Source organism: Bison bison, unplaced genomic scaffold, assembly GCF_000754665.1.
Source record: "Bison bison bison isolate TAMUID 2011002044 unplaced genomic scaffold, Bison_UMD1.0 scf7180017864481, whole genome shotgun sequence".
In the NCBI taxonomy this organism is placed as follows: Eukaryota; Metazoa; Chordata; class Mammalia; order Artiodactyla; family Bovidae; genus Bison; species Bison bison.
In genome coordinates, this window is record NW_011495041.1 from 4130274 (window position 1) to 4156973 (window position 26700).

Consider the following 26700-nt stretch of genomic DNA (forward strand, 5'->3'; position numbering starts at 1 on the left):
CAATGTTTGCTGCTAAGTCTCCATATCCCTTACCTACTGTGTCCTTGGCGGTGTATTGATTGATATAATGGGTGTATAGAAATGTAAGTAGTAGCCTCAATGTTTGTAATCTTGGACCCTTGAGTTAATTCTTTTCTTGATTGAGCCTACCTCACCTTTGCCCTATAGGAATGCAACTTTCTCCAATGCTTTTTGGAGGCTGGCGCCTGACTTTAGAATAATCACCTTTAGAGAAAAATAAGTTTCTTAAAATGTTAACAGGCTTCCTGGCCAGAAGATGATGTAAATCACCTAAACTTTTGCATATGATAAGTTTGAAAGCCTGACTTCGATAAGGATCAGGAACTGCTGTCTTTGCATGCCTCTACCCCTTCCCCCATTATCCTCTATGCACAACTTAAGGTATAAAACTGCTTTGGAAAATAAAGTATGTCCTTTTGTTCACCGGAATTTGGTCTCCCCATGTCGTTCTTTCTTTCACCTTCTGGCTGAATTTTTCCTCTGAGGCAGGGAAGCTTGTCAAGCCTACTAATTTTGCCTGGGCTTCTAAGATCCGACCGGGGAGGCCTTAGTGTCTCCTCTCCTTCGGGAGAATGGGAGGACGCCTGCGGCCTTCGTAGGTGACATTAATTCCCTGCTTTGGAATTTTATTCAGCCTCTTTTCTTCACTGAATTTTCCTACTGAGCTATCCTTATTTCAGCCGCTTTTCTCCACTAAATTTCCTCACTGAGCTATCCTCATTCTATTACTCTTTATATCCTTAATTAACATTTAATTAAGCAATTGTCTCCTGATCTTCGCCTACGCCGTCTCTCCTTCGAATACCCTGGATCAGCCGGGGCTGGTCCCCGGCACCTGGGTCTGGAAGATCCCCTGGAGGAGAGCATGGCAACCCACTCCAGTATTCTTGCCTGGAGACTCCCCATGGACAGAGGAACCTGATGGGCTACAGTCCATGGCATCCCAAAGAGTTGGACACGACTGAGCAACTAAGTATATGCACCTGAACATCTGTCAAAATCAAAGCTTTTGTTTAGAAAAATAATATCATTTAAAAATGTTAACCTCTTGCTTCAGACATGCATAAAACAGCTAAATGTTAATACATTTTCTTATGGGAAACAGGTGGAATAGTAAATGGCAACCCATTTCACTGTTCTTGCCTGGAGAATCCAATGGCCAGAGAAGCCTGGCGGATTACGGCCCATGGGATTGCGAAGAGTTGGACACAACTGAGCAACTAAGCATGTGTGGGAAACAGAAAATTATGCCTCCTAATTTTTTTCTAAAAATTAGAAAATTTTTCTAAAAATTAGAAAACTTAATGAGTCTTCCATTAAAAAAAATCAGCATGTTTATGTTCTTTATTAAGTTGTCATAGGAATAATTGGTAAGAAGGCAGATTATAGAAACTCAATGTAAAAATCTACAAAAGTTGAAAGAAGCCATTTAAAGTTGCGCTTCTACGAGATGTCCAGCATAGGTAAATCTACAGTACTACATTAGGTCAGTGATTACCTAAAGCTGTGGGGATTTTAGGGAACTAAGAAGTGACTGCTTGAAAGATCTGTTTCCTTGGCGGCATCGACGGTAAAGAATCCGGCTGCCAACACAGGAGACATGGGTTCAATCCCTGGGTTAGGAAGATCCCCTGGAGAAGGAAATGGCAACCCACTCCAGTATTCCTGCCTGGAGAATCCCATAGACAGAGAAGCCTTGTGGGCTACAGTCCATGGGGTCACAAAGGTCAGACAACACTAAGCACGCATGCAGGCTAAAGGATCCAGGGTTTCTTTCTCAACTGATGATGATCATGGTGACAGTTGCACAAGCTGTAGTATGCTCTTTACAATGAATTGCATGGTATGTGAATTATATCTCTTGTTGTTGTTGCTTAGTTGTTAAGTCATATCTGACTCCCAGTGGGCTTCAACCTGCCAGGCTCCTCTGTCCATGGGATTCTCCAGACAAGAATATTGGAGTGGGTTGCCATTTCCTTCTCCAGAGGATCCTCCCAAACCCAGGTATTGAATCCACATCTCCTGCATTGGCAGCTGGATTCTTTACCACTGAGCCACCTGGTAAGCCTGAATTATATATAAATAAACCTATCAAAATATGTAAAAAGGAAAGATTAATCAAAAGAATTACAGCAATTAAATCTTGTAATTTAATTTCAAGTCACAAAGAGCATATGTTAGAAGCACTCTTAATCAAACAATCTGAAACACAGTACAAATGTTCACTTCTTTAATTTGTCTCCTTGGCATCCCTATTTTAGGAAGAATCAAGAAGCCTCCTCATCCACTTCTCTTTGTAGATAATTTATCATTGTGAATGTGATTCAAAATCAATTCAAAGATTTCACACTTAAACTCTCTCTGTCAGTATTAAAATGGCACTTGGACTTTTGCATATGATGCTGTTTGTAACGTAATTACACTACTCTCGGAAACATTCCATTTTACATGATTTTTCACTACTTTGGTACCTTGAAACTTGTTAATATGTTCTTCCTTTCCCCTAACATATGGCATTTCAAAATCATTGGAGATTTGAACCTGCTCTGTATAAGTCTTTCCCATGATGAAAGAGCTGACAAAATCAGTTTTCTTCTTTGGGACTTTGTGGCTTTTGTATAAACGATGCATTATCTAGACTCAGCGAAAACCATCTACGTAGTGGAAAAAAAGGTCAGAACAATGGAAAATAGGCCAGAAGTAAGATGTCATAAACTATATAAAGCATTTCTTTCTTTTTATATTGATGTGACTAACTAGGAGTACATGTAGATCTTTCAATGCCAGTTATGTTAATACAACTGGAAAAGAGAAAAAAACCATTGAGCAGAAAGAAACTAGAACTTGCAGAGAAGATATGGTCAGGTTATAGATTTTTTGGTAAAGTTGATGTATTTTGGTTCTTTAGCGAAACAGACCAAGACACGTGTGTGTGTGCTCTGTTACTTGCACGTAGGTCAGACTTTTTGTTTATTCAGGCCTTCAACTTACGAGATGAGGACCACCCACATCAGGAAGGGCAATGTGCTTTACTGTCTACTCGTTCAAATGCTACTTTCATCTCAAAACACACTCACGGACACACTCAGAATAATGTTTGACCAGATACATGGGCACGTGGTGGTGGCCAAGCCAAGTTGAGCTTTAATGTGGAATTATCACAGCGGGTTTTGGGGATTTCCACACTTCCCACCCTCCTCTCCAGGTCATGTTTTAGAGCAGCAGATATCAGTTCAAGGTGTGCAGCAGGATAATGAGCTTCTAAATACACAGATAATCATCACTCGTAACCAATTAAATCAAAATCTTTCAAGAGATACCTAGACATATATATTTTAAAAAATTATTTTCAGTTGAATCTACTGCATTTTGCTAACTTGGTACAATTGAAGAAAAAGATTATTTACTCTTCCTTTTATAATATCCAGATTATCCATGTGAGAACCCTCGTGAGATTTCATCAGCACCTCCTTTTGTGTATGCTAGATGATGTTAATGTGAATATAGAATTATATATCCATTGGCTTTGATCGCAACCTCAGAACTATATTACAAAAGAAAATTGCCTCAAGTGACAATTACACATTCTAAAGTGCATTTCAAAGAATACTCTTTGTTCTAGCGTGTCATCTGCACCTTTTCAGTTCTCCCATATGATCTCTGTAAAAATACCAGCTAATGGAGCCTTCTGTCTTTATGATTTCTCCACTCTCTTTAAAACTACTGGTACTAATTAGGATGCACCAGAGCCTAGAAGAAGAGGGTGTGATGCTCTGAGTCTCCACCACGTCCAGAGCTCTTTCTCATCTGAGCAGCTACACTCAGTTCCTCCCACATAACGTGCCACACTTGGAGCTGCTATCCTGGACACAGCCCTGAGGATGCCTTATTCAGACGCTGCTGTTTAGAAGGTGATCAGTGGCCTAGAAAATAATCTAAGACCGGAACCCATTTACCAGGGGGTAATAATTAGGGGACACAATGGTGGAAGGAGAGGGGGTACCAATTGAGAGAATAGCATTGAAATATATACATTATCACGGGTAAAAAAGATAGCTTCCCAGATGGCACTAGTGGTAAAGAACATGCATGCCAACACAATAGACGTAAGAGACTCAGGTTCAATTCTTGGTAGGGACGATACCATGGAGGAGGGCATGGCAACCCACTCCAGTATTCTTGCTTGGACAATCCCCATGGACAGAGGAGCCTAGCAGGCTACAGGCCATAGGGTTGCAGGGAGTTGGACGTGACTGAAGCGATCTTGGCTACGGGGTTTTGTAGGAAAAAAAAACAAACGGGAAATTGTTGTACAACACAGGAAGTTCAGCCCCGTACTCTGAAATGACCTTGCGGGGTGAGATGAGGGGCGTGGGGTGGGAGGGATGTTCCAGAGAGAGGGGATATATGTATACTTATGGCTGATTCATGTGTGTTGTATGGCAGAAATCAACACAACATTGTAATTATTCTCCAATTAAAAACAAATTTGTGAAAAATGAAAAGGGATTGTGGAGGTGGTGGTTTAGTCACTAAGTCCTGTCCGACTCTTGCAACCCTACCAGGCTACTCTGTCCATGGGATTTTTCAGGCAAGAATACTGAAGTGGGTTGCCATTTCCTACTCCTGGGGATTTTTCCAACCAAGGGATCGAACCTGGGTCTCCTGCACCACAGGCAGATTTAATACAGTCCATGGAATTCTCCAGGCCAGAATAATGAAGTGGGTAGTTGTTCCCTTCTCTAGGGGATATTCCCAACCCAGGAATCGAATCGGGGTCTCCTACAATGCAGGTGGATTCTTTACCAGCTAGCTACCAGGGAAAAGGGGTTGAAAACCACATAAAACCCTGGACATAGAAGTTCATACCAGCCTTGTCCATAATTGCTAAAACTTGGAAGCAACCAAGATATCCCTCAGCAGGTGATTGATAAACTTTGGTACATCCTTTCAATGGAATATTATTTAGTACTAAAAAGAAAGGAGCTATTAATCCATAAGAACGCATGGAGGAAAGTATATCATTAAATGAAAGAAGTCAACCTAAAAAGGTTACATACTGTGTGATTCCAACTCTATGACATTCCGAAAAGGCAAATCTATGGATACAATAAAGTATCAGTGGTTACCAGGTGTTGGAAGGGGTGGGGCAAGGAATGATGAATGCATGGAGCAGAGGATTTTTAAAACGGTAAAAAACACTACATTTGATAGCATCATGGTGGATATATATCAGGATACATTTGTCACAACCCATAGAACGTACCCTAAGGTACATTCACAATGAGACTGAACCCTAGGGTAAATGGTAGACTCTGAGTGATTACGTGTCAATGTACTTTCATCCTTGGTAAAATGCGTACCATTCTGTTGAGTGATATTGACCACTGGAAAGGCTTTTATGGGCAGGGACAGGAGGTATAGGGGAAATCTCCACTAAGGACAACAGTTCAGGGGTTCCTTCAAAAATTAAAAATATAAGTACCATGTGATCCAGCAATCCCACTTCTGGATATATAACCAAAATAATTGAAATCAGGGTCTCTATGAGATATCTGCACGCACATATGTGGGTGCACGCGTGCGTGCTGTCGCTTCAGTCATGTCTGACTGTTTGCAGCCCTAGGGACTGTAGCCCACCAGGTAACTCTGTCCAAAAACAGTGGAGTGGGTTGCCCTGCCCTCCTCCAGGGTATCTTCCTGACCCAGGGATCGAACTCTCAGCTCCTGCATCGCAGGCGGATTCTTTACTGCTGAGACACCAGGGAAGGCACTCCTCATATTTACTGCAGTATTATTCACAACAGCCGAGACAAGGAAACAAGCCAAATGGCCATGAATAGTGAATGAATAAAGACAATGAGGTATATACATACAGTGGAATCTCATTCTGCCTTAAAGGTAAGGAAATCCTGCCGTTTGCAACATGGATGAACCTAGAGGAAATTATGTTAAGTGAAATAAGTCAATAACAGAAAACACAGCATGATGCTCATATGAGGTGTTTCTAAAACAGCCTGATTTACAGAAATGTAGAATAGGATGGTTGGAGAAGGCCATGGCACCCCACTCCAGTACTCTTGCCTGGAAAATCCCATGGATGGAGGAGGCTGGTAGGCTGCAGTCCATGGTGTCGCTAAGAGTCAGGCAGGACTGAGGGACTTCACTTTCACTTTTCACTTTCAGGCATCGGAGAAGGAAATGGCAACCCACTCCAGTGTTCTTGCCTGGAGAATCCCAGGGACAGAGGAGCCTAGTGGGCTGCCATCTATGGGGTTGCACAGAGTCAGACACGACTGAAGTGACTTAGCAGCAGCAGAACAGGATGGTTACCAGGGGCTAGGAGCAGGGGAGGGAAAAATGAAGAATTGTGTTTAAATGAATAGAAAGTTTCTGTTGAGCAAGGTGAGTAAGTTCGAGAGATCTGCAGTCCAGCATAGTACTTGTAGTTAACAATACAGTATTGTGGTTGTTGTTCTTTAGCTGCTAAGTCACGCCCAACTCTTTTGGACTGCAGCCCACCAGGCTCCTCTGTCCTTGGGATTTCCCAGGCAAGAGTACTGGAGTGGGTTGCCATTTCCTTCTCCAGGGGATCTTTGGATAATGGGCACAAATTTTTCAGATTTCTTTATATCACAGTTTTTTAAATGGTGTACTACGCATTCCTGTTTCATAGCTGCTTCCTTCACTCAGGTGTATACAATCAATACCTTTGATGTCAGTATATACATAGCAGAGCTGACACGAGCAGAATGCCTTGATCCAATCTCCTTTTCAACATGAAAACTGCCTTGCAAGTAAAAAAAAAGCTCATGCTATTTACTAAAAGCTGGCTCCTTATCTCCAGAATGGTCTTAACTGAGTATCCCTGTATAGGGATTTCTTCCAGGAAAAGATAAAACCAGAATTTTTGGATTTATGGGGCATGCATCGCTGGAAAGTGTCCTGTCAGCTGGAATAGAGAATAAAGATGTTCACAGATAGACTACTAACCATGTCCACTGTGTAACTCCCTTAGAGATCTTATCTTTTATCTTTACAATCCTCTTTAATCATCATTCTCAAAGTATTCATTTGTGTAGGCTAATTAAATATCAGCTGACTTCTTTGTAATATATTTAAAATTTTAAATTAGTATTGGTTAACTTAATCAGATGCTACAACATCTGATTTCAACCTATCATTTTTCTTTACCACTTTATGTTTCTATTAGTACAAGTAAAGTAGGTTCTGAGTAGCCTAATTTTCTTTCATAATACTTATAATAGCCTCAGAGTTAAGTCAGTCATATCAGTGTTCTGAGGGTTACCTTGACGATGTCATAAATTATCCACTAGTAGTTCAATTAATTCTGACTTACATAATTTAGTGCTTACATTATTCTTAACTACGTTTGTTTTAAAAGGTCTTGAAGGCACTTGTATGAGCAAAGTGATGTCCCATAGGCTTCATTGTTCTTATACATTTATAGAATTCTAATATGGTATTTTATCAGTATCACTCTTTCTCCTGATAAGCTAATTTATGTCTTGCAAAGAACAAGTTGAACAGATTTTCATGATGCATGGGACGATAGACGTGAAGGTTCACTTCAGTGCCCTGGAAAATCTAAAATCTTCAGCGATGTACGCAGCAGCCTCTCAGGTAATAAGAAAACTAGTCTAGGATTTCACCTACTCTCCCCAGGTGCTGCAGTGTTCAAGAATCTGCCCGCCAATGCAGCAGACACAAGAGACTGGAGTTCTATCCATGAGTCGGGAAGATCCCCTGGAGAAGGAAATGGTAACCCATTCCAGTAAACTTGCCTGGAAAATTCTGTGGACAGAGGAGCCTGGAGGGCTACAATCCATGAGATCACAAAGAGTTGGATACGACTGAGCGACTAACACTACAAGTATTTAAAACAAATATTTATAAAAGAACACTGTAACTGATAAACTACTAGGGATGTTGCTATTATCACAAGAAGATAGATTTCTAAACAAAGTCCCTAAAAAGACACCAGACAAAAAAACAAAATTTTCAAAGAAAGATTAAAAAGTTACAATTTCATATTTAGCTTAAGGCCAATTTTAAAATACTAGGAGTTTTCTCTACATATGGTAAAAAAAAAAAAAGCTTCAATTATGTAAAGAATTAGTTACTTATTGTTAAAGCAAGGTATTATCAGTCAGTTCAGTTCAGTTCAGTCACTCAGTCGTGTCTGACTCTTTGCGACCCCATGAATCGCAGCACGCCAGGCCTCCCTGTCCATCACCAACTCCCGGAGTTCACTCAAACTCATGTCCATTGAGTCAGTGATGCCATCCAGCCATCTCATCCTCTGTCGTCCCCTTCTCCTCCTGCCCCCAATCCCTCCCAGCATCAGAGTCTTTTCCAATGAGTCAACTCTTCACATGAGGTGGCCAAAGTACTGGAGTTTCAGCTTTAGCATCATTCCTTCCAAAGAAATTCCAGGGCTGATCTCCTTCAGAATGGACTGGTTGGATCTCCTTGCGGTCCAAGGGACTCTCAAGAGTCTTCTCCAACACCACAGTTCAAAAGCATCAATTCTTCAGCAAGGTATCATACTTATTTGTAATTGATAATACTTATGTGAATATCTGATTCTCTATATTATGAGTTCCATAAAAATGGGCATTACAGCACTCTTGGAATTAATACTCCAACTTCAAATCAATATTCACAGACTCACAGAGGGAAAGCTGACTGAGTACTAAATTCAGCATGGGAACAGCATTTTGAATATAACCATCTCTACTGCTGCTCATTGTCTAAGTTGCATTTTAAATACCTATTAGATTTTACAATTAAATTCTCATATTTACTCTTCTCTAAATGTCAGTAATTTAAGAATGATTTCCCTCTAAAGCACACCACACTTTCAAATACATTTTAAAAAAACTTGGTCTATTAAGCACATCTGTTTCAGTTTTTAGCCAGGCATGTATTTGTTTGTAAGTTTCAGGCATTTAAAAAGAATTATGCAATATTCAAAAACTTTTATAGATGAAAATCTACAGTGAAAGGAAGGGTCATTTATCAGAACTATTGAGAAGTGGAGTAAGAAAGGAGAATTCACATGAAGTTCCAGAGGATGTATCATGCTAACTTTATCTGTCAATCAACTTATTTGAATTTTAAATATTTCACACTTATAACTCTGCACAATGACCCTTCTAAATGTACTGTAAGATTCCTCTTACAATCTATTATAAAACAATTAAACAAAGAATATATAAAAATTACATGTGACTAAGTATTTTTATTGTCTAATTTTTTTAAACATTCTATAATGTTTTATAAAAGTAAATTATATGTATATACTACAGGACTTCCAAAGTCTCTGAATATCACAAATTCCCTTTTAGAACAGGGAAAGAAATATTAAAAAAAAAAAAAAATCCCATGTAGGGATTTCTCTGGTGGCCCAGTGGTTAAGACTGTGCTCCCAATGCAGGAGGCCTAGGTTCCATCCCTGATCAGGAAACTAGCTCCCACATGTTACAACTAAGGCTTGCCACAGCCAAATAAATAAACAAACATATTTTAGAAAAATAATTCCATGTAAATAATTCAAACAATATTTTTTAAATCTCTGTTAACTTTTCATCCTCTTTTTTTCATTCATTGCCACTTTTCTTCATTTTTCAAATTTTTAGTTCATTTAACTGAAAGATGCATTCAAAAGTTCAGACACTTAAAAAAATTTTCCTCAACAATTTTGAAGCTTCCTCTATTCCAGACATTCTATCATTTTATCTAGTAAAAGGATCACATATGTTTTAATATACATTTCTGCGTGGGCATCAAAATATAGACCCTATTTACACTGTGAAATTCTATGTTGGTTTTATTTTTTTCTCATCAACAAAGCTGTGTTAAGCAATTTAAAGTAGACATTTTCCAATTTGATACCCTCAAATATCACCTTTGAATAGAAATCATTAAATGTTTTAAAATATAATTATCATTTTGTAAACCAACTGAAAACCATGAGCTTTTTCAAAAACAGTTGCTTTGGAAAAGCTAAGTTGCTGTTATCAAGTCTGCACTGCCCACTAGTGGCAGGAGACTGTAAATGCATGGTTTCAATTAAAGATGCATTCTATCTTTATTAATTTTCTCAATCAGATTTAGAACTCATTCTAAGACAAATACACGTACATCCTAAGCTAACATGTTTTTTGCGTTATGAGATATTTTTCATATAGAACATCAATTTAATGTCAGTGTTCACACCCAGAGACATCGTGTTCACTTAGGTACCCATGAATATAAATATAAATTCACCGAATCCATCATAAATGTGTTTATATACATGCAAACATCACATACATAATCACGGTTTAAGATGGGAAAAAAACCCTCTGACAGTATTACATGAATCCATAGGGCAGAAATAAATTGTATCTAGCTTAACTTTTTAAAATTTACGTCTCATTGAGAAATGTTACCAAACTGTCTGTGGTTCTCACAGTTTGAAATTATCCGGATTCATTTTGATATTTGGCAAAACTAATACAATTATGTAAAGTTTAAAAATAAAATAAAATTTAAAAAAAAACAAATTAAAAAAATTGGTTTTTAGGCAGGAGACTGTGAATGATGACGACTATGCTCTACAAATGTCAGGATGCCTGCAAAGGACCCATAACAAGGGGCAGCAAAGGTCCGTGCATATCCCCTCACCGTATTTCGGCAGACTTGGGTCAATGACTCCACACTTTATCACTTACTGGAAACAAACCTGCAGCGACATTCATATGGAATTTCAGAAACAGAAACTATTGCTTCTGATGGAACTAGAGGAAGAGTGTTTTAGATTAAGGCATGGCTACATAATATTTTGATACACAGCTTCTTTAGACACCAACAGATCGTATGTGTATCTGTTGCTGTTCAGTTGCTAAGTCGCCTCCAACTGTTTGCGACTCCATGGACTGCAGCATACCAGGCTTCTCTGTCCTTCACTATCTCCTGGAGCTTGGTCAAACTCATGCCCATTGAGTCAGGGATGCCATCCAACCATCTCATCCTCTGTCGCCCCCTTCCCTTCTCTTGCCTTCAATTCTTCCCAGCATCAGGGTCTTTTCCAGTGAGTCAGTTCTTTGCATCAGGTGGCCAAAGTATTGGAGCTTCAGCTTCAGCATCAGTCCTTCCAATGAATTTTCAGGGTTGATTTCCTTTAGGATGGACTGGTTTGGTCTCCTTGCAGTCCAAGGGACTCTGAAGAGTCTTCTCCACCATATATGTGTATGTATAGCACACATGTGAACTAAACTGTAATTCATTTGAGAGCATTTAGCGTGTCAGTACTTTTGCTCCATATTTTGCTTTACTTTGCTCTGCTTATTATTCTATCTCACACACTTGCCTAGCACAGTGTCTTAGCACACAGAATACACACAATATTATTTAAATAATGAATATTAATAAATCATGGAAAGCATTCATGACAGCATTTTATTGATGAAAGCACAAAGGAATTGTATAAAGGCTAATGGCTAATTCTGAATAACTATAATGCCAATATGAAAAGAACCTAAATACATTTGAGATAAATGAATATTTTCAGACAGCTTTATAAAAGAGGAAGATAAAGCTGGTTATTATAGATGCTCTGATATGATGGCATCTTCGGCTGTCTATCTCCTCATATGTGCCAGAACTGGATAGTTAATTGTGTCATGTGGTTGATCATTAAAAATGTGTGTTATTTTTAAAATATTCATTAAAAATGAATGTATTGTTCATTAAAAATGTAGAACAAGATTTCTTATGGCTCAAGCTTGATTCCACTGATTCCACTATTGATACAGGAGTTAAAATATCTCTTACAGAGGGAATTCAATCTGTCAACTTCCTTTTCTCTGTCTATTCAGTCTTCTGCCCACCAGGTTACACATGGAACAGAGAAAATACTTTCATGCTCCCTTTACATCGTACACCTCCCTACCTGTTTCAGACTTTTTGCCTTTGATTCTTTCAGTTCTTCATACTTCCATTTCCACACAGACAAAGCCGATTCCAGTCGTTCTATCTCTTTTTCCAAAGATAAGCGCATTCTAAATAGAGAACCAAAAGCGAAATAGTCTTACAATTTAAAAACAATTTTAGGAATGCATTCAATTTTATATTTTCTATTTTTCTAATTTTTTATATTTATATATGATCATTGTCATGACAGACAACTTTCTTTTAGCTTATTAAAAATTGCAAATATTGGATAAGAGTCAGTTTAATTTGTTTTTCTGCCAACTGGCTTTACAGTAGTTTGCTGCTGCTTCCGCTGCTAAGTCGCTTCAGTCGTATTCGACTCTGTGCGACCCCATAGGCGGCAGCCCACCAGGCTCCCCTGTCCCTGGGATTCTCCAGGCAAGAACACTGAAGTGAGTTGCTATCTCTTTCTCCAACGCATGAAAGTGAAACGTGAAGTGAAGTCGCTCAGTTGTGTCCGACTCTTCGCGACCCCATGGACTGCAGCCTACCAGGCTCCTCCATCCATGGGATTTCCCAGGCAAGAGTACTGGAGTGGGGTGCCATTGCCTTCTCTGTTACAGTAGTTTAAATATACTTAATTTGGCTTTGCCAGTATCAAATAATTGACTTTCTGCCTACTTTCTCCTGCATTGTTCATTCATTTCTTTCAATGCTTCTTATTCATATTGTTTCCTTACAAAGGAGGTATATATGTTTCTAAGTTTAACATGGTTTTAATCCAACTTCATATTGTGACTGTATAGGAAGAATTCTTTGATACGACAGAGAATACTAAGGAGCACACCTAACGATTTAAGTAATCAATCATTTATTGGAGATACAAAAATACTGTATTTTTTGAAATTCTGTTTTAATAATTTCCCTGGGATCTTTAAATTAGTTAAAATAATTGAAATTAATTTCTCTATTTGTAGAATAAGTGACAAAACTTGAATTAAAATCTGGTCCTTTAATATCTCATCACTGATTATTTTTCCCATGCCCACATGTCTGTTAGAGTGAGTCACTGAAAATAATGGTTTATTTCTGGTTGTAATTAACAAAGGTCAACCTTTGCAAATGGCCAGTCCTCATCCATGTAGTAGACTGTATGGGGTGCGTAGTAAATCGCTTCAGTCATGTCTGGCTCTTTGAGACCCTATGGACTGTAGCCCACCAGGCTGCCCTGTCCATGGGATTCTCTAGGCAAGAATACTGGAATGGGTTACCATACCCTCCCTCCAGAAGATCTTCCTCACCCAGGAATCAAGCCTGCATCTCTTATGTTTCCTGCATCGTCAGGTGGGTGCATCTAGCACCACTAGATTACTGTTAAAAATACTCATTCTCTCTCTTCTGCTTCTATGGACAGGGCTTTCCCCAGCCCTCGATTCTGGGCTTTGACAATGAGATATTAGCCAAAGTGACGGACTGCAGAAATCTGAACTGAATTTTGGTGGTTAGGCTTCTTGTCTTATGCCTCAGCCATCAATGTGGAAAGAGCTTCCCCAGGAACATCTGTCCCCCAAATAAACATAGGAAGCAGAACTGAGTCCAACCTTACCCAGAAGCCAAGCCCAGCTGGGCCAGTGGAGGCCAGCTGACCTTGCATCCACCTGGACAAAATACACTGTTGTTCCGAGTCTCTGACTCATAACTATCTTTTTATGCAGCTGAAGAGAGCTGATATAGGAAATGATACTAACAAAATGAAAAATACGTAGGCTTAATTTGGGGATCAGATGGTGGACAAAGCTGGGGAAAAAACAGTGGTAAAACATAAGAAGCTAGAAAAATAATGATACATGTTATTTTGTGGTGGACACATGGCAAAATTGTCACTTGCAGTGTCTTAGAAATAGAAAATGTGCCTGACATTACCAATAGAATGTCATTTCCATATTTACAAGAACTATAAATCTTCTAGCTAGCAATACTATGAAAATAATTTAAAATACAACTAGGCCATAACATATTAGTTTAATGCAGTCAATGGGTAAGAAGCCCACTGAGGGTGCTCCCTGGTGACTCAGTGATAAAGAATCTGCTTGCCAATGCAGGAGACACAGGTTCGATCCTTGGGTCAAGAAATCTGCTGCAGAAGGAAATGGCAACCCACTCCAGTATTCTTACCTGGGAAATCCCATGGACAGAGGAGCCTGGTGGGCTACAGTCCTCAGGGTTGCAAAGCGAAGCAACTAAACAACTAAACAGTTGTTCAAGTTTATGAGTCAAGTCATAAAATGAGGGGATGTAAAAGAATTTGTTATGGCTCTGCTGCTGCTGCTAAGTCACTTCAGTTGTGTCTGACTCTGTGCGACCCCATAGACGGCAGCCCACTAGGCTCCTCTGTCCCTGGGATTCTCCAGGCAAGAACACTGGAGTGGGTTGCCATTTCCTTCTCCAGTGCATGCATGCATGCTAAGTCACTTCAGTTGTGTCCAGAAGACTCTGTGTGATCCCATGGACAGCAGCCCACTAGGCTCCTCTGTCCATGGGATTCTCTAGGCAAGAATACTGGAGTGGGTTCCCATTTCCTCCCCCTGCTATGGCTTTACTTCACCTCAAAAGACTCAATTGTAAAAAAAAAAAAACCAGCACCATTTATAGGACTATATTTTGGAATCCCTTATTAACACAGCAAATACATTGCAATGAACAAAGAAAAATGTTCGTTTTTCTCAACCTGAACTGTTGAAGTTGAGGACCCAAAAAGACTCCAAAAATTCTGATAGATACACAGACTTAGCCAGCTGATGACACCCCAGTTGCTTACCATGCTGTGATTTTTGCCTTAGTAACTCTGTCTGGGATTTCAAGAATAGTACTAAGAACAGAAACAATGAACAAGCTTCCAAATACTAATATTTTGTGTTGAATATAGAAAGAATATATAAAAGTCAATTGTACATTAACATACATGTTTGGCATTTAGCTTTTGAAGTTTTAGATGATAAGGCATATTTAAATATTTGTAAATATTAACTTGAACTTGTAAATTTAAGTTGAAAATATAATAAAATTGTACTGCTTATGATTTCATTAAAATGTTTAAGAATCACTGTATTTACAATTTTAATTCATTAGAATTACATGAGTAGAATATATTGTCAGTAATTGATATTTTCAAAAAGGAAAAGGAAAACCTTAATAAAATAAGTTCATTAAGGGATATTAACCAACTATATTTGTGTAAAGAAGTGCACAGTGACAAATTTTCTCAAAATTAATTTTGAGAATTAATATATTTATAACTGGAATATAAAACTAATACTTGAAAATTTGAGAAAAGTCTGAATTTATAAATTCAAAATTACACATGTTGAGAAATCAGCATCAGCTTGTAACATCACACTTTAATAAATCAGATTATAATGTTAGCAAAAGAAGCTCATATTAATATTAAAATGATTTATAGTTACTGTAGAATAAATGCTGATCCTCAAAAATGTCATCAAAATTATTGGGGTAGCTATATACTCAAGAGTTTTATAAGAAGTTCAAGAAGAACCTTTCAAATGATATGTCAAACTTTTAATCTTAGTTTGATGTATAAAATATATAGTATAAAGATACAACTATATTTAGATTATATCTAGATTCAGAATAAGTAACCAAAGCCAGTTCATGAAAGAAAAATAATTGAATTTTGCAAAGTATATTAAAATGAATACATAATCATTTGTATTCTTTATTTAAGGTAGATTAGTCATATTTAAAATACTACATTATTTCTCTCTTAAGTATGCATCTTAAATAAAAATACTAACAGTTATTAAAAGTTACTATTATTTACTTATTTAATAAAATAATATGATAAATAGAATAATTATTTATTTTTTAGTAAAAGAAAATTATACATTTTATTATGTAAAAGGGTACAATTTAGTCAGAGAAGTGAGAGAACAGGCAATTCATAAAAATTTATTTAATAGCAATGTGGTGCTTGGATTTTTTTTAGCATAGCTTTATTAAAAAAATTTGTGACTGTTTCGAGCATTAGGCCGTAAGGACAGTGAGCACTTAAATTTACGCAACAAAGGGCATTCTTTAAATCCTTAATTTTCTGACCTAATCCATTTGTTCTACATTTCAAAGAGATTTTCAAAATTGACAATTATACTTAAATTTATAATGGAATTTAAACTATCTTCATATTTGAACTACAAGAAAGCAAAAAAGAAAAACAAACAAACCTAATTTACTTTAAAGGATATTGCATATTTTATGCACAGATTCTTTAAAAAAACAAAATTACTAAGACAAAGCTCAGAAAAAATACAATATTTTAATATGATTATATAAACTTTTAAAAATCAAACTGCTAAAATATATGATATTTCATGATCTAAAAATATATATGAACCAAAATGGTTTTATAAACAGATATGAATATGTGATTATATTTCCATGAAATCTTTTGATACTTTGTTAACTGTCTCATGATGATCAAATAAGTGAGCATAAATTTTAAACATCTAGACAAGAAGATTAATCAAAATATTTTTCAGAAATAAAATCCTTGAAATATTACTATCTGACAATAGATATTAATTCATTTCTGAAACCTGTGTGAAATTTCATTGTAAAGTATCTAGTCAGTAGTTTCTTAGTATTTTCTTAGAGACCTATAAACGTCATTTTTTTTGCCAGGCAAAAATAATTAATTTGTAATAATATCTAGATATACAGTTTCCCTTAGTCTAAAATTTAAAGTTAATATTACATGATGAATAATAAAAAATTATACAAATATACTTTTAATATGCAACATATTTGTCACTTTGTGATTCACTCCTATTTACTCTTTCAGCAGTAACATCTCTCAATATCTTTCATTTTCAGCATCTTTCAACAGTCAAAGCCATATATAGGTAATTTAATTAGAAAAGCGATGACTTTAATGAATACTGTTAAGCTCGGAGATGCCCAAGAGTATCAGAGACCAAGGCGTGGAGGCACACAGCCAGGAGAAAAACCCACCTCATGTCACAGAACTGGTCCTCAGATGCCCCCACTGCCTGTTGCCTTACATTATCCCGGTATCAACTACGTGACTGACAAACAATACACCCGAATCAGCTCATTTAAGCAGAGAGGGATATTAATAGCACAAGGAATCTCTGGGAGAGCCAGAAAAGCAAATGGGGAACGTGCAGTCAGAAACACCAGAGATAAAGCCACAGAAAGTCTTCCTGCCAGCACCATACTGCAGTCACCATTTAGGCACAGACATCACAGCACGACCTCAATACCCCCAACTCAAGTCACAGGGTGGTGTCACCAGACACAAGAGGTCCCTTTTGGCTCTGAAAACAAGATGTGACCACATCCACTGTCTTCCCCCCCTCACCAGGTTGGATTCTGGCCCACTCTTCTTTTTGGAGTAATGCCTTCTGCTAAAATATCCAAATGGCTATGTCAAAGGTCTGCAGCCTACCTGCAAAGGGAACTGAGGTAGAAACGTACTAGCGTTTTTAGAGTCTATACAGACAGATAGATTCTCTCATAGGTATAGGACTGCCCAAACACAAAAGAGATACTTTACAGTTAAAAAAAAAAAAAAGGCAAAAAAACACAAAAATTAACTTGAAATGGATCAAAGGCTTAAATCTAAGTTGAACTTAAAGAAACAGAGATGTACATATGTAACCATGGCTGATTCATGTCGAGGTTTGACAGAAAACAAAATTCTGTAAAGCAACTATCCTTCAACAAAAAAAGAAAAAATCAAAAAAATAAAAGAAACAGAGAATAGAGTGGTGGATGCCAGGAGCTGGGACGTGGGCAAAGCAAGGAGATGGGATCAAAAAGGTACAATAAAATGGGCTTTCCCTGATGGCTCAGCAGGTAAAGAAAGAATCCACCTGCAATGCAGGAGACACAGGAGATGCAGGTTCAATCCCTGGGTCGGGAAGATCTCCTGGTGCAGGAAATGGCAACCCACTCCAGTATTCTTGCCTGAAAAATCTCATGCACAGAGGAGTTTGGCAGGCTAGAATCCATGGGGTCGCAAAGAGTCGAACACAACTAAGCACACACGCACTTTACCAGACCTGCATGAAATTTTTCATTATGTTAATTGAGGGATACACATATATTCACATCCGTGTGTGTGTGTACATGTCTACATTTCTATCTCATGCTAGTCACTGGAGCATTTTCAACTTGGGATACCATCTCACCAATATTTAAAATCTAATTTTATTACAGAAAAACACAACATTTAATGAAGCAAAGCAAAACTCTTCTTATATTGAAAACAAATCAAGAAACATGGGTAAACCTATGCCTGATTCATATTGATGTTTAGTAGAAACCAATACAATACTGTAAAGCAATTATCCTTCAATTAAAAATAAATTAATTACATTAAATTAAAAGGGAGACTAAAACTCAGATTAATCAACACAAAGCCAGCACTTTCTAAGGGATAAAGGTGCCATCTGCAGTTTAACTTTAGAACTAATTCTAAATGCTAAAACACTGCATCAGAATAGTTCATCTCATCGTTTCTCTTCAGAGAAAGCAATGGCACCCCACTCCAGTACTCTTGCCTGGAAAATCCCATGGACGAAGGAGCCTGGTAGGCTGCAGTCCATGGGGTCGCTAGGAGTCGGACACAACTGGGCGACTTCACTTCCACTTTTCACTTTCATGCATTGGAGAAGGTGATGGCAACCCACTCCAGTGTTCTTGCCTAGGGAATCCCAGGGACAGGGGAGCCTGGTGGGCTGCTGTCTATGGGGTCGCAGAGTAGGACACAACTGAAGTGGCTTAGCAGCAGCAGCATTCTATGTGAGGATCAGTTTTCCCTCTGTCATCTCAAAATTTCTACCTGGGAAGTCATTTTTTAAAAGAGATCATAAATATACAAGTTCTCAGTACACAAGCGACTTCCAGATACTGAGCGATTATTTATCAAACTGAATAATACTCAGAGTACAAATAATAGAAAAACTTAAGTGTTTTCGATGAGGGCGTTCTAGTCATGAGATGTTGGCAATGAGTCCCTGAGTTCTCTAGGTTAATTGTTGTACTCTAGTCAAGAGAAATTTCCCACTAAGTGGGAACACAGAAAAAAATACATTCCCATCTTCTCAACTCCAGCCACCCACTCACTGAGATTCCAGGAGGAAGAATTTAAAAGATTAGACAGATTTATTGTAACAGTGTGTACTATATCCTTGGGAAACATTCTCTTATATAGAAGAAAAAAAAAAAAAAAAGCTGCAACTTCCTTCTGTGGATGGCTGGCTAATGTTAATTCATGGACTCTTGGGACTATTTCTTTTTTTTTTTCCTTTTTTTTTAAAATTTTATTTTATTTTTAAACTTTACAAACTGTATTAGTTTTGCCAAATATCAAAATGAATCCGCCACAGGTATACATGTGTTCCCCATCCTGAACCCTCCTCCCTCCTCCCTCCCCATACCATCCCTCTGGGTCATCCCAGTGCACTAGCCCCAAGCATCCAGTATCGTGCATTGAACCTGGACTGGCAACTCGTTTCATACATGATATTATACATGTTTCAATGCCATTCTCCCAAATCTTCCCACCCTCTCCCTCTGCAACAGAGTCCATAAGACTGTTCTATACATCAGTGTCTCTTTTGCTGTCTCGTACACAGGGTTATTGTTAGCATCTTTCTAAATTCCATATATATGCATTAGTATACCGTATTGGTTTTTTCTTTCTGGCTTACTTCACTCTGTATAATAGGCTCCAGTTTCATCCACCTCATTAGAACTGATTCAAATGTATTCTTTTTAATGGGTGAGTAATACTCCATTGTGTATATGTACCACAGCTTTCTTATCCATTCATCTGCTGATGGACATCTAGGTTGCTTCCATGTCCTGGCTATTATAAACAGTGCTGCGTAAGACCAGAAACTATAAAACTCCTAGAGGAGAACATAGGAAAACCACTCTCTGACATACACCACAGAAGGATCCTCTATGATCCACCTCCCAGAATATTGGAAATAAAAGCAAAAATAAACAAATGGGACCTAATTAACCTTAAAAGCTTTTGCACATCAAAGGAAACTATTAGCAAGGTGAAAAGACAGCCTTCAGAATGGGAGAAAATAATAGCAAATGAAGCAACTGACAAACAACTAATCTCAAAAATATACAAGCAACTCCTACAGCTCAACTCCAGAAAAATGAATGACCCAATCCAAAAATGGGCCAAAGAACTAAACAGACATTTCTCCAAAGAAGACATACAGAGGGCTAACAAACACATAAAAAGATGCTCAACATCACTCAGTATCAGAGAAATGCAAATCAAAACCACTATGAGGTACCATTTCACGCCAGTCAGAATAGCTGCGATCCAAAAGTCTACAAGCAATAAATGCTGGAGAGGGTGTGGAGAAAAGGGAACCCTCTTACACTGTTGGTGGGAATGCAAACTAGTACAGCCACTATGGAGAACAGTGTGGAGATTCCTTAAAAAACTGGAAACAGAACTGCCTTATGACCCAGCAATCCCACTGCTGGGCATACACACTGAGGGACTATTTCTTAAAGGGAGAGTAAGGAAGCAAAATGGAATCAAAAGTCCCGTTTCCACCTTCATTCTCTCTAGCCTGTCTACAGTTTATATATACAAGCTGCTGAGAACTGGAGGATTTACTTACCGTGGGAATTATTCATTTATCCCAGGAAGTCAAAACATAAACGATGTATACATGAGGGCATGTGTACAAGTGAGAGTGTAAAGACACAAAGGTGTATCATTCAAGCTGGCACCTTGGGGAGTTTACACGTCGGAAACAGCATTTTCACATTATTCCTGTTACTATATGTTGGTGAAGTAATGCGAGTGGGTTGGAGAGAAGTCTATAACCACTAAAAAGTTAAATCCTTCAAGAAATGAAGCCCGGAGGTTAGAACTTGACTGAGACTTGTAGTTACAGAGTAAATTAATTGTTAATATGGGTGCAGACTCTTGCAGAGAGAATCCCCATGAACAGAGGAGCCTAGTGGGCTACAGTCCAGGGGATGGCAAAGAGTTAGACGTGAAGGAGCAACTAAGCACAGTACATGGGTGCAGGCATAAAATTCAATTTTATTCTCTTTTGCTACTAATGTTGATCACTTCTGTTAAGAATTTACACTTGGTAGTAGAATAATAAATATTTATTACCTACACAGATACTTGTATTATCATAATCTGTGCATATGGTGAGGTACAAAGAATCTGAAAAAGGGAATTCACGGTAGGAATAAATGTCAAAGGGACTCAAGAGAGGCTTGTGGCTGACAGAAAAGGATTGACTGTTATAGAGCTTAGAGTATTTGTGAGAGGTCTGTGTGCATACTTATCACTGTTTCAATCCATTTAAACCAGGGGAATTAAAACCATTACATAATATATAGTTATATGCATACTTAGTGATAATATACATTCCCAGTTTTTTTTTTATTCTGTCCATTAAGAATCTTATAACAAAAGAGAATGGAAAAATAATTATTTTCAGATCTAGGGGCCACATTTTAAAGTACCATCAAATACTCCACACAATGCTAATAATTTTCCAGGGTATTACCCTAGGGGGAACAACAACAAAAAACTCATGTTGAGTAATTCGTATCAGAGGCTGCTTTCCTAGGCATCATGTTTGATACTCATAAGATTTCAGTGCAGAGGGCAGAAGTGATACTATGTGACTTGTGAAGCAAAGTCATTAAAATACCATCTATTTCTCTCTGTGCCCTTCGGATGTTCACATTCAGCCAAGCCATTATGCCACGGGGAAGCCAAGTGGCCACACAAATAGGCTATGTGAAGATGTTCCAACTAACACCCAGAGGAGCAAAAAAAGATCAACTGCCAGATCTGGGAGTAAGTGAGGCTTCAGATGATACACTATACCCCCACACACCTAAAGTCAGCCCATCCTTTGAGCCATCCCAGCTGAAGACACATGTAGCAAGAGATGAACTGTCCATACAGATTCATGCTCAAGATTCATGAGCAGAATACCTGGTGATTGCTATCTCAATAATAATCAGCATTTGGGAAGTTCTGTTATAAAACAATAGACCATTGAAACACAGGCATCTCTATCCATATTTTTATGAAGCTGACAATAGCAGCTCTTGGTTAATCCAATATCACATATGCAGAGTATGTCAGAACAAGATGAATATCAGGGTATACTAATCTCAAGTCTAGTATCCTTCCTTGGAGAAGGCAATGGCACCCCACTCCAGTACTCTTGCCTGGAAAATCCCATGGACGAAGGAGCCTGGTAGGCTGCAGTCCATGGGGTCACTAGAGTCGCACACGACTGAACGACTTCACTTTCACTTTTCACTTTCATGCACTGGAGAAGGAAATGGCAACCCACTCCAGTGTTCTTGCCTGCAGAATCCCAGGGACGGGGAGCCTGGTGGGCTGCTGTCTATGGGGTCCAACAGAGTCAGACACGACTGAAGTGACTCAGCAGCAGCAGTATCCTTCCTCTATACCCCAAATGGTCAATGAAGACAGCATCTTTTTTTGGCAATCAATACCTCACAAAATTGTGAGCTGTCCATTATGAATATTAACGTATCCAACTTTACTGACTCACTGAAATCTATGAGTGCTGTAAAAGTTAGATAATACACAGGCTATTTTAACCATATACATTAGTAATTCAAATATAATAAAGGTGAATCTACCAGAGATGATGAGAACAAGGCTAAGATTTAAAAAAAGATAAAAGCTAACATGCTATAACTTTTCAAAATTCAAAAAATGAATGTAAAATTCAACACATTTTTAAATATTAGTAATTAATATTTTAGTCATAGGTAAAATACTTTACCAAATGGCCAGCTTACAAGGCTTCACAATTTTAAGAAGTTTGAAAGACAGACTTCATTAAGGAAGATAGTGATTAGTACTTACTCCCTTTCTTTCCATAAGACTTTTTGGAAATCATCCAAATGCCCCTGCAAAGCTGAAATTTCAGGTATTTCATTCTCCAGAGGCAGATTTATTGCCTGCAGTCTTAATCCAGGTCTCACTGTACAATTTTCAGAAATGCCATTCTTGAATAAATCAGGACAGTCTAGACTGAGTTTCATCTCCTCACTTAATTTTAATGGGTCAATAATCAAACTCGCTTCCTGAAAGAAAAAAAAATACAAAACAATGGTTAGTGTTGAATTTTAAAATTAAATATATAGAAATTATGAAAAAAACATTTCTGAATGGAAATAAAATGTTATGATTCAACATCAAATTTTTATTTTCATTTATTCATCATTCTCTAATAGTGGTATATGGTCAAAGTTTAACTTATAATTTCTCAGGCTTTTTTTCCCTTTCAATGTCTTACCTTATTCTAATAAAACAAGTATCTCCACAGTGTTTTAAAAGTTTTCATTTACAATGAAATCTACATTATATCTACCATAAACCCTATACATTATGGAAAAGCTTAACATTTTAGATGGAATCATAGAAGAGCAAGATATTATTTTTTTTGTTTTAGAGGTAGAATTAAATAGAAAGGAGTAATAATATAAACAGTAAATAGTATAAACTATTTAAAGAGATAACATGAACTCGTAGTTTCCTTAACCATGTTCTGTGGGTTGTTAATGAAAGAAAGTGAAAGTGAAAGTCGTTTAGTCCAGTCCAACTCTTTGCAACCCCATGAACTATACAGTCCATGGAATTCTCCAGGCCAGAATACTAGAGTGGGTAGCCTTGCCCTTCTCCAGAGAACCTTCCCAACCCAGGGATCGAACCCAGGTCTCTTGCATTGCAGATGGATTCTTTTACCAGCTGAGCCAGAAGGGAAGCCCAGTATTTATCAGATTACAACAGGACCATGCAATCCCACTCCTGTGAATATACCCAGAGAAAAACATGCCCCAAATGATACATGCTCCCCAATGTTCATTGCAGCACTGTTTACAATAGCTAAGACATGGAAGCAACCTAAGTGTTCCTTGACAGAGTCATGGATAAAGAAGATACATGTATACAAGGGAATATTACACAACCATTAAAAAGAATGAAATAATTCCATCTGCAGCAACATGGATCGACCTAGAGATTGTCAGGAAAAACAACACATGTATGACTGAATCACTTTGCTGTACAGTAGAAATTTACACAACACTGTAAATCAACTATAACTCAATAAAAAAAAAATTTTTTTAAAGAGGAGGAAATTTCGACAATAGACACATACAGAGGAAAACACGTGAAAACACAGGGAGAAGACGACTGTCTGTTAGCCAAGGAAGAAGGCCTCAGTGGAAGCCAGCCCTGCTAACACTTTGATCTCAGACTTCTAGCCTCTAGAATGGTGAGAAGATAATTCCTGTTTCTGAAAAGTCACCCAGTCTGTGGTCCTTTGTTCTAGCAGCCTAAACAACAAATCCAGTCACCACTGGCTTTGCTATCTCCCGCCCCTCCTTGTGAGTAGACACAGCATTCACATATGCACACAATCTCTGGATTCTTCTCCTGACCTTACTATTTGCGTTCTCCTTGGTGGGAAATTCTCTTTTTCCCAAACACTCTCTGATGGACTCACACGTTTTGGAACCAATTTGCAATGGGTCTCTCTGTGTACGGGCCACTTCGGGGAAACCAGGAAGCTTCCGGTCCTGGGTGGCCTCCGCCGGATGCGGCAAAGGCTGCTTCTTTTTCAGAGCACTCAACTCCTTCACGGCCATGTCTAACTTGATTCTGAGTTGCCTGCCTTCCTCCCTGGCGCTGTTCCTTTCGGCTCGAACTTTACTCCACTTTTCTCGCCAGTTAGCGGTGCAGTCCGACCACCACCGCATGGTCTTCTCCATCTGAGCGGCGCGGGCCTTGACCTCCTCCAGCTCCCGCAGGCGAAGCTCAGCGCGGATATCCCACTCGCTGGTACTCCAGGAGGGAGCACGGCCACTGCGGGCGGCAGGAGACTGCGGCCCGAGAGGAGATGGACAGGAGCTGCCAGGGTCCCCGCGGGCCGGGGCAGGTGCCACCAGGTCGCACGGTGATCTAACGCACGACTGCTGCATCCCGAAGATGTGTGTTTCCTCGATTAACCGATGAATGGAATCTAAATTCATGTTTATCTTTTCAGGCCTAAGAAAAGACAGAGAACATAATTGCATTTGAATTTCCTCTGCAATGATAAGAGCAATACCTACCTAAAGTTGACGGAAACAAGGCATCTTTTCAATACTGCATGTTTTTCCTTCCTCTGTAACTAAAAATATAGAGGAATTCGTGCGTTCGTAATTATCCTCAAAGAAACAGAAATTGCTCCCATTTTATTTTGCCGAACAAATACAAATAAATACGCAGAGACCCAATTGGGGCTAGCGTGGGACATGAATAATTCATTTTAACAAATCCGGTCCTTTTCAGGTAATATTTATTGCAACACACATTGGCCATTAACTGCTCAATGGTCCCCTATTCCCTGCTAACTAAAGCATGATTTGTTCAAGTAGAAGGCAGAAGCTATTGATCTCTGGAAGGGTAAAACCCTATTTCATCCCAGGAGGGGCTAAATCATGAGTGGTCTAAGTCTTCCATGACAGACCCCCATTTAACTCTTAAAGCAACATATGACTTCGCTCTGGCTGATGAGATGTGAGGGGAAATCTGCGAGAAAAATGTGAAAATATGAGAATGAGAACGCTTTCCTTCTGCCTTCTTCCTACCTGAACAAAGTCATGATCTAGAAAGACAGCAAGTGTAAAAGCTGTCCTGTAATGTTAAAAATGGTGGAACAGGAGAGACAGTACCTGATGTAATGATGGCGCTGCAGTGTGGAACATAGACGCCATGCCTCTAGTCTCCTTGCTACGTGAGAACGATTACCCATATTTATTTAAGCTATGATGAGTTTTCTGTTACTTGGCAGTCATAATGACGTCTAACTGATACATGAATTAATTTCCTACCATGGCTCATATCATTAGAAGTTCAAAAAATAAAATATTATGAGTAAGATGTAGTCTTTGTCCTTAAAGACTTTATAGTCTAAATTTACAATACATAATATGCCCATAAAAATATTTTTAATCAAATTTAGTATTACATTATGTGTCAAATCAATGTTATCTTCCTAGGGTGTTTACAGGGTCCTCTAAGGAACACTGCTAAAGAAATGATGGGCTGTTCTCCAGAAATTTAGAGGCTTCACAGATGACACTGAACACAGTCTCAGCAATTTAAAAGGGAATTAAAAACAGTTTCAAGTATAAATAGCAAAGACAAATTAATTGGTAAATGCAAACCTTTCTTATGAGTATGTACACCCATTACCTTATTCAATATAGCAACATAGCCACATTGAGGATTTAGCAAGTGGAATGTTTTCTTTAAAATAAATGCTCAGAACATGCAGGTTAATTTACAAACTCATAAAGTTCTGTGTTTGTATAAGATTACCCATTTTTATTATCAAAGATTTTTCTGGTGTAAATAGTCTTAGATAACATTTCATATTCATGACATTAGTTACTCCCTTTTTCATTTCCTTTTATATAGTTACAGATCATAAACTGCCTTTTTATGAACCATCTATTTAATCAACTGAAGGGGTTTCATTATCTCAATTAAGTTACAAAATAAACTTTGATTCACTGGAAAAAACAGACTATAATATTAAATGCATATTACTTTCAGTTGTATTAAAAAAAAAACACACACACACATTTTAATAAGCC

At 38.2% G+C, this 26700-nt stretch overlaps 1 protein-coding gene across 2 annotated transcripts in view; it reads right to left on the reverse strand.

The window, feature by feature from the left end:
• Positions 1–26700, reverse strand: part of CCDC102B (coiled-coil domain containing 102B) — a 280832-nt gene that overhangs the window by 210558 nt on the left and 43574 nt on the right. For both annotated transcript variants that reach the window (XM_010862314.1, XM_010862315.1), the window contains exons 2-4: positions 24499–25105; positions 22919–23139; positions 11981–12089 (exon numbers count right to left, since the gene is read on the reverse strand). In XM_010862314.1, the coding sequence (XP_010860616.1) occupies positions 11981–12089; positions 22919–23139; positions 24499–25089 (921 nt within the window). In that variant the 5' untranslated portion in view covers positions 25090–25105. The remainder of the gene's footprint in view (positions 1–11980; positions 12090–22918; positions 23140–24498; positions 25106–26700) is intronic.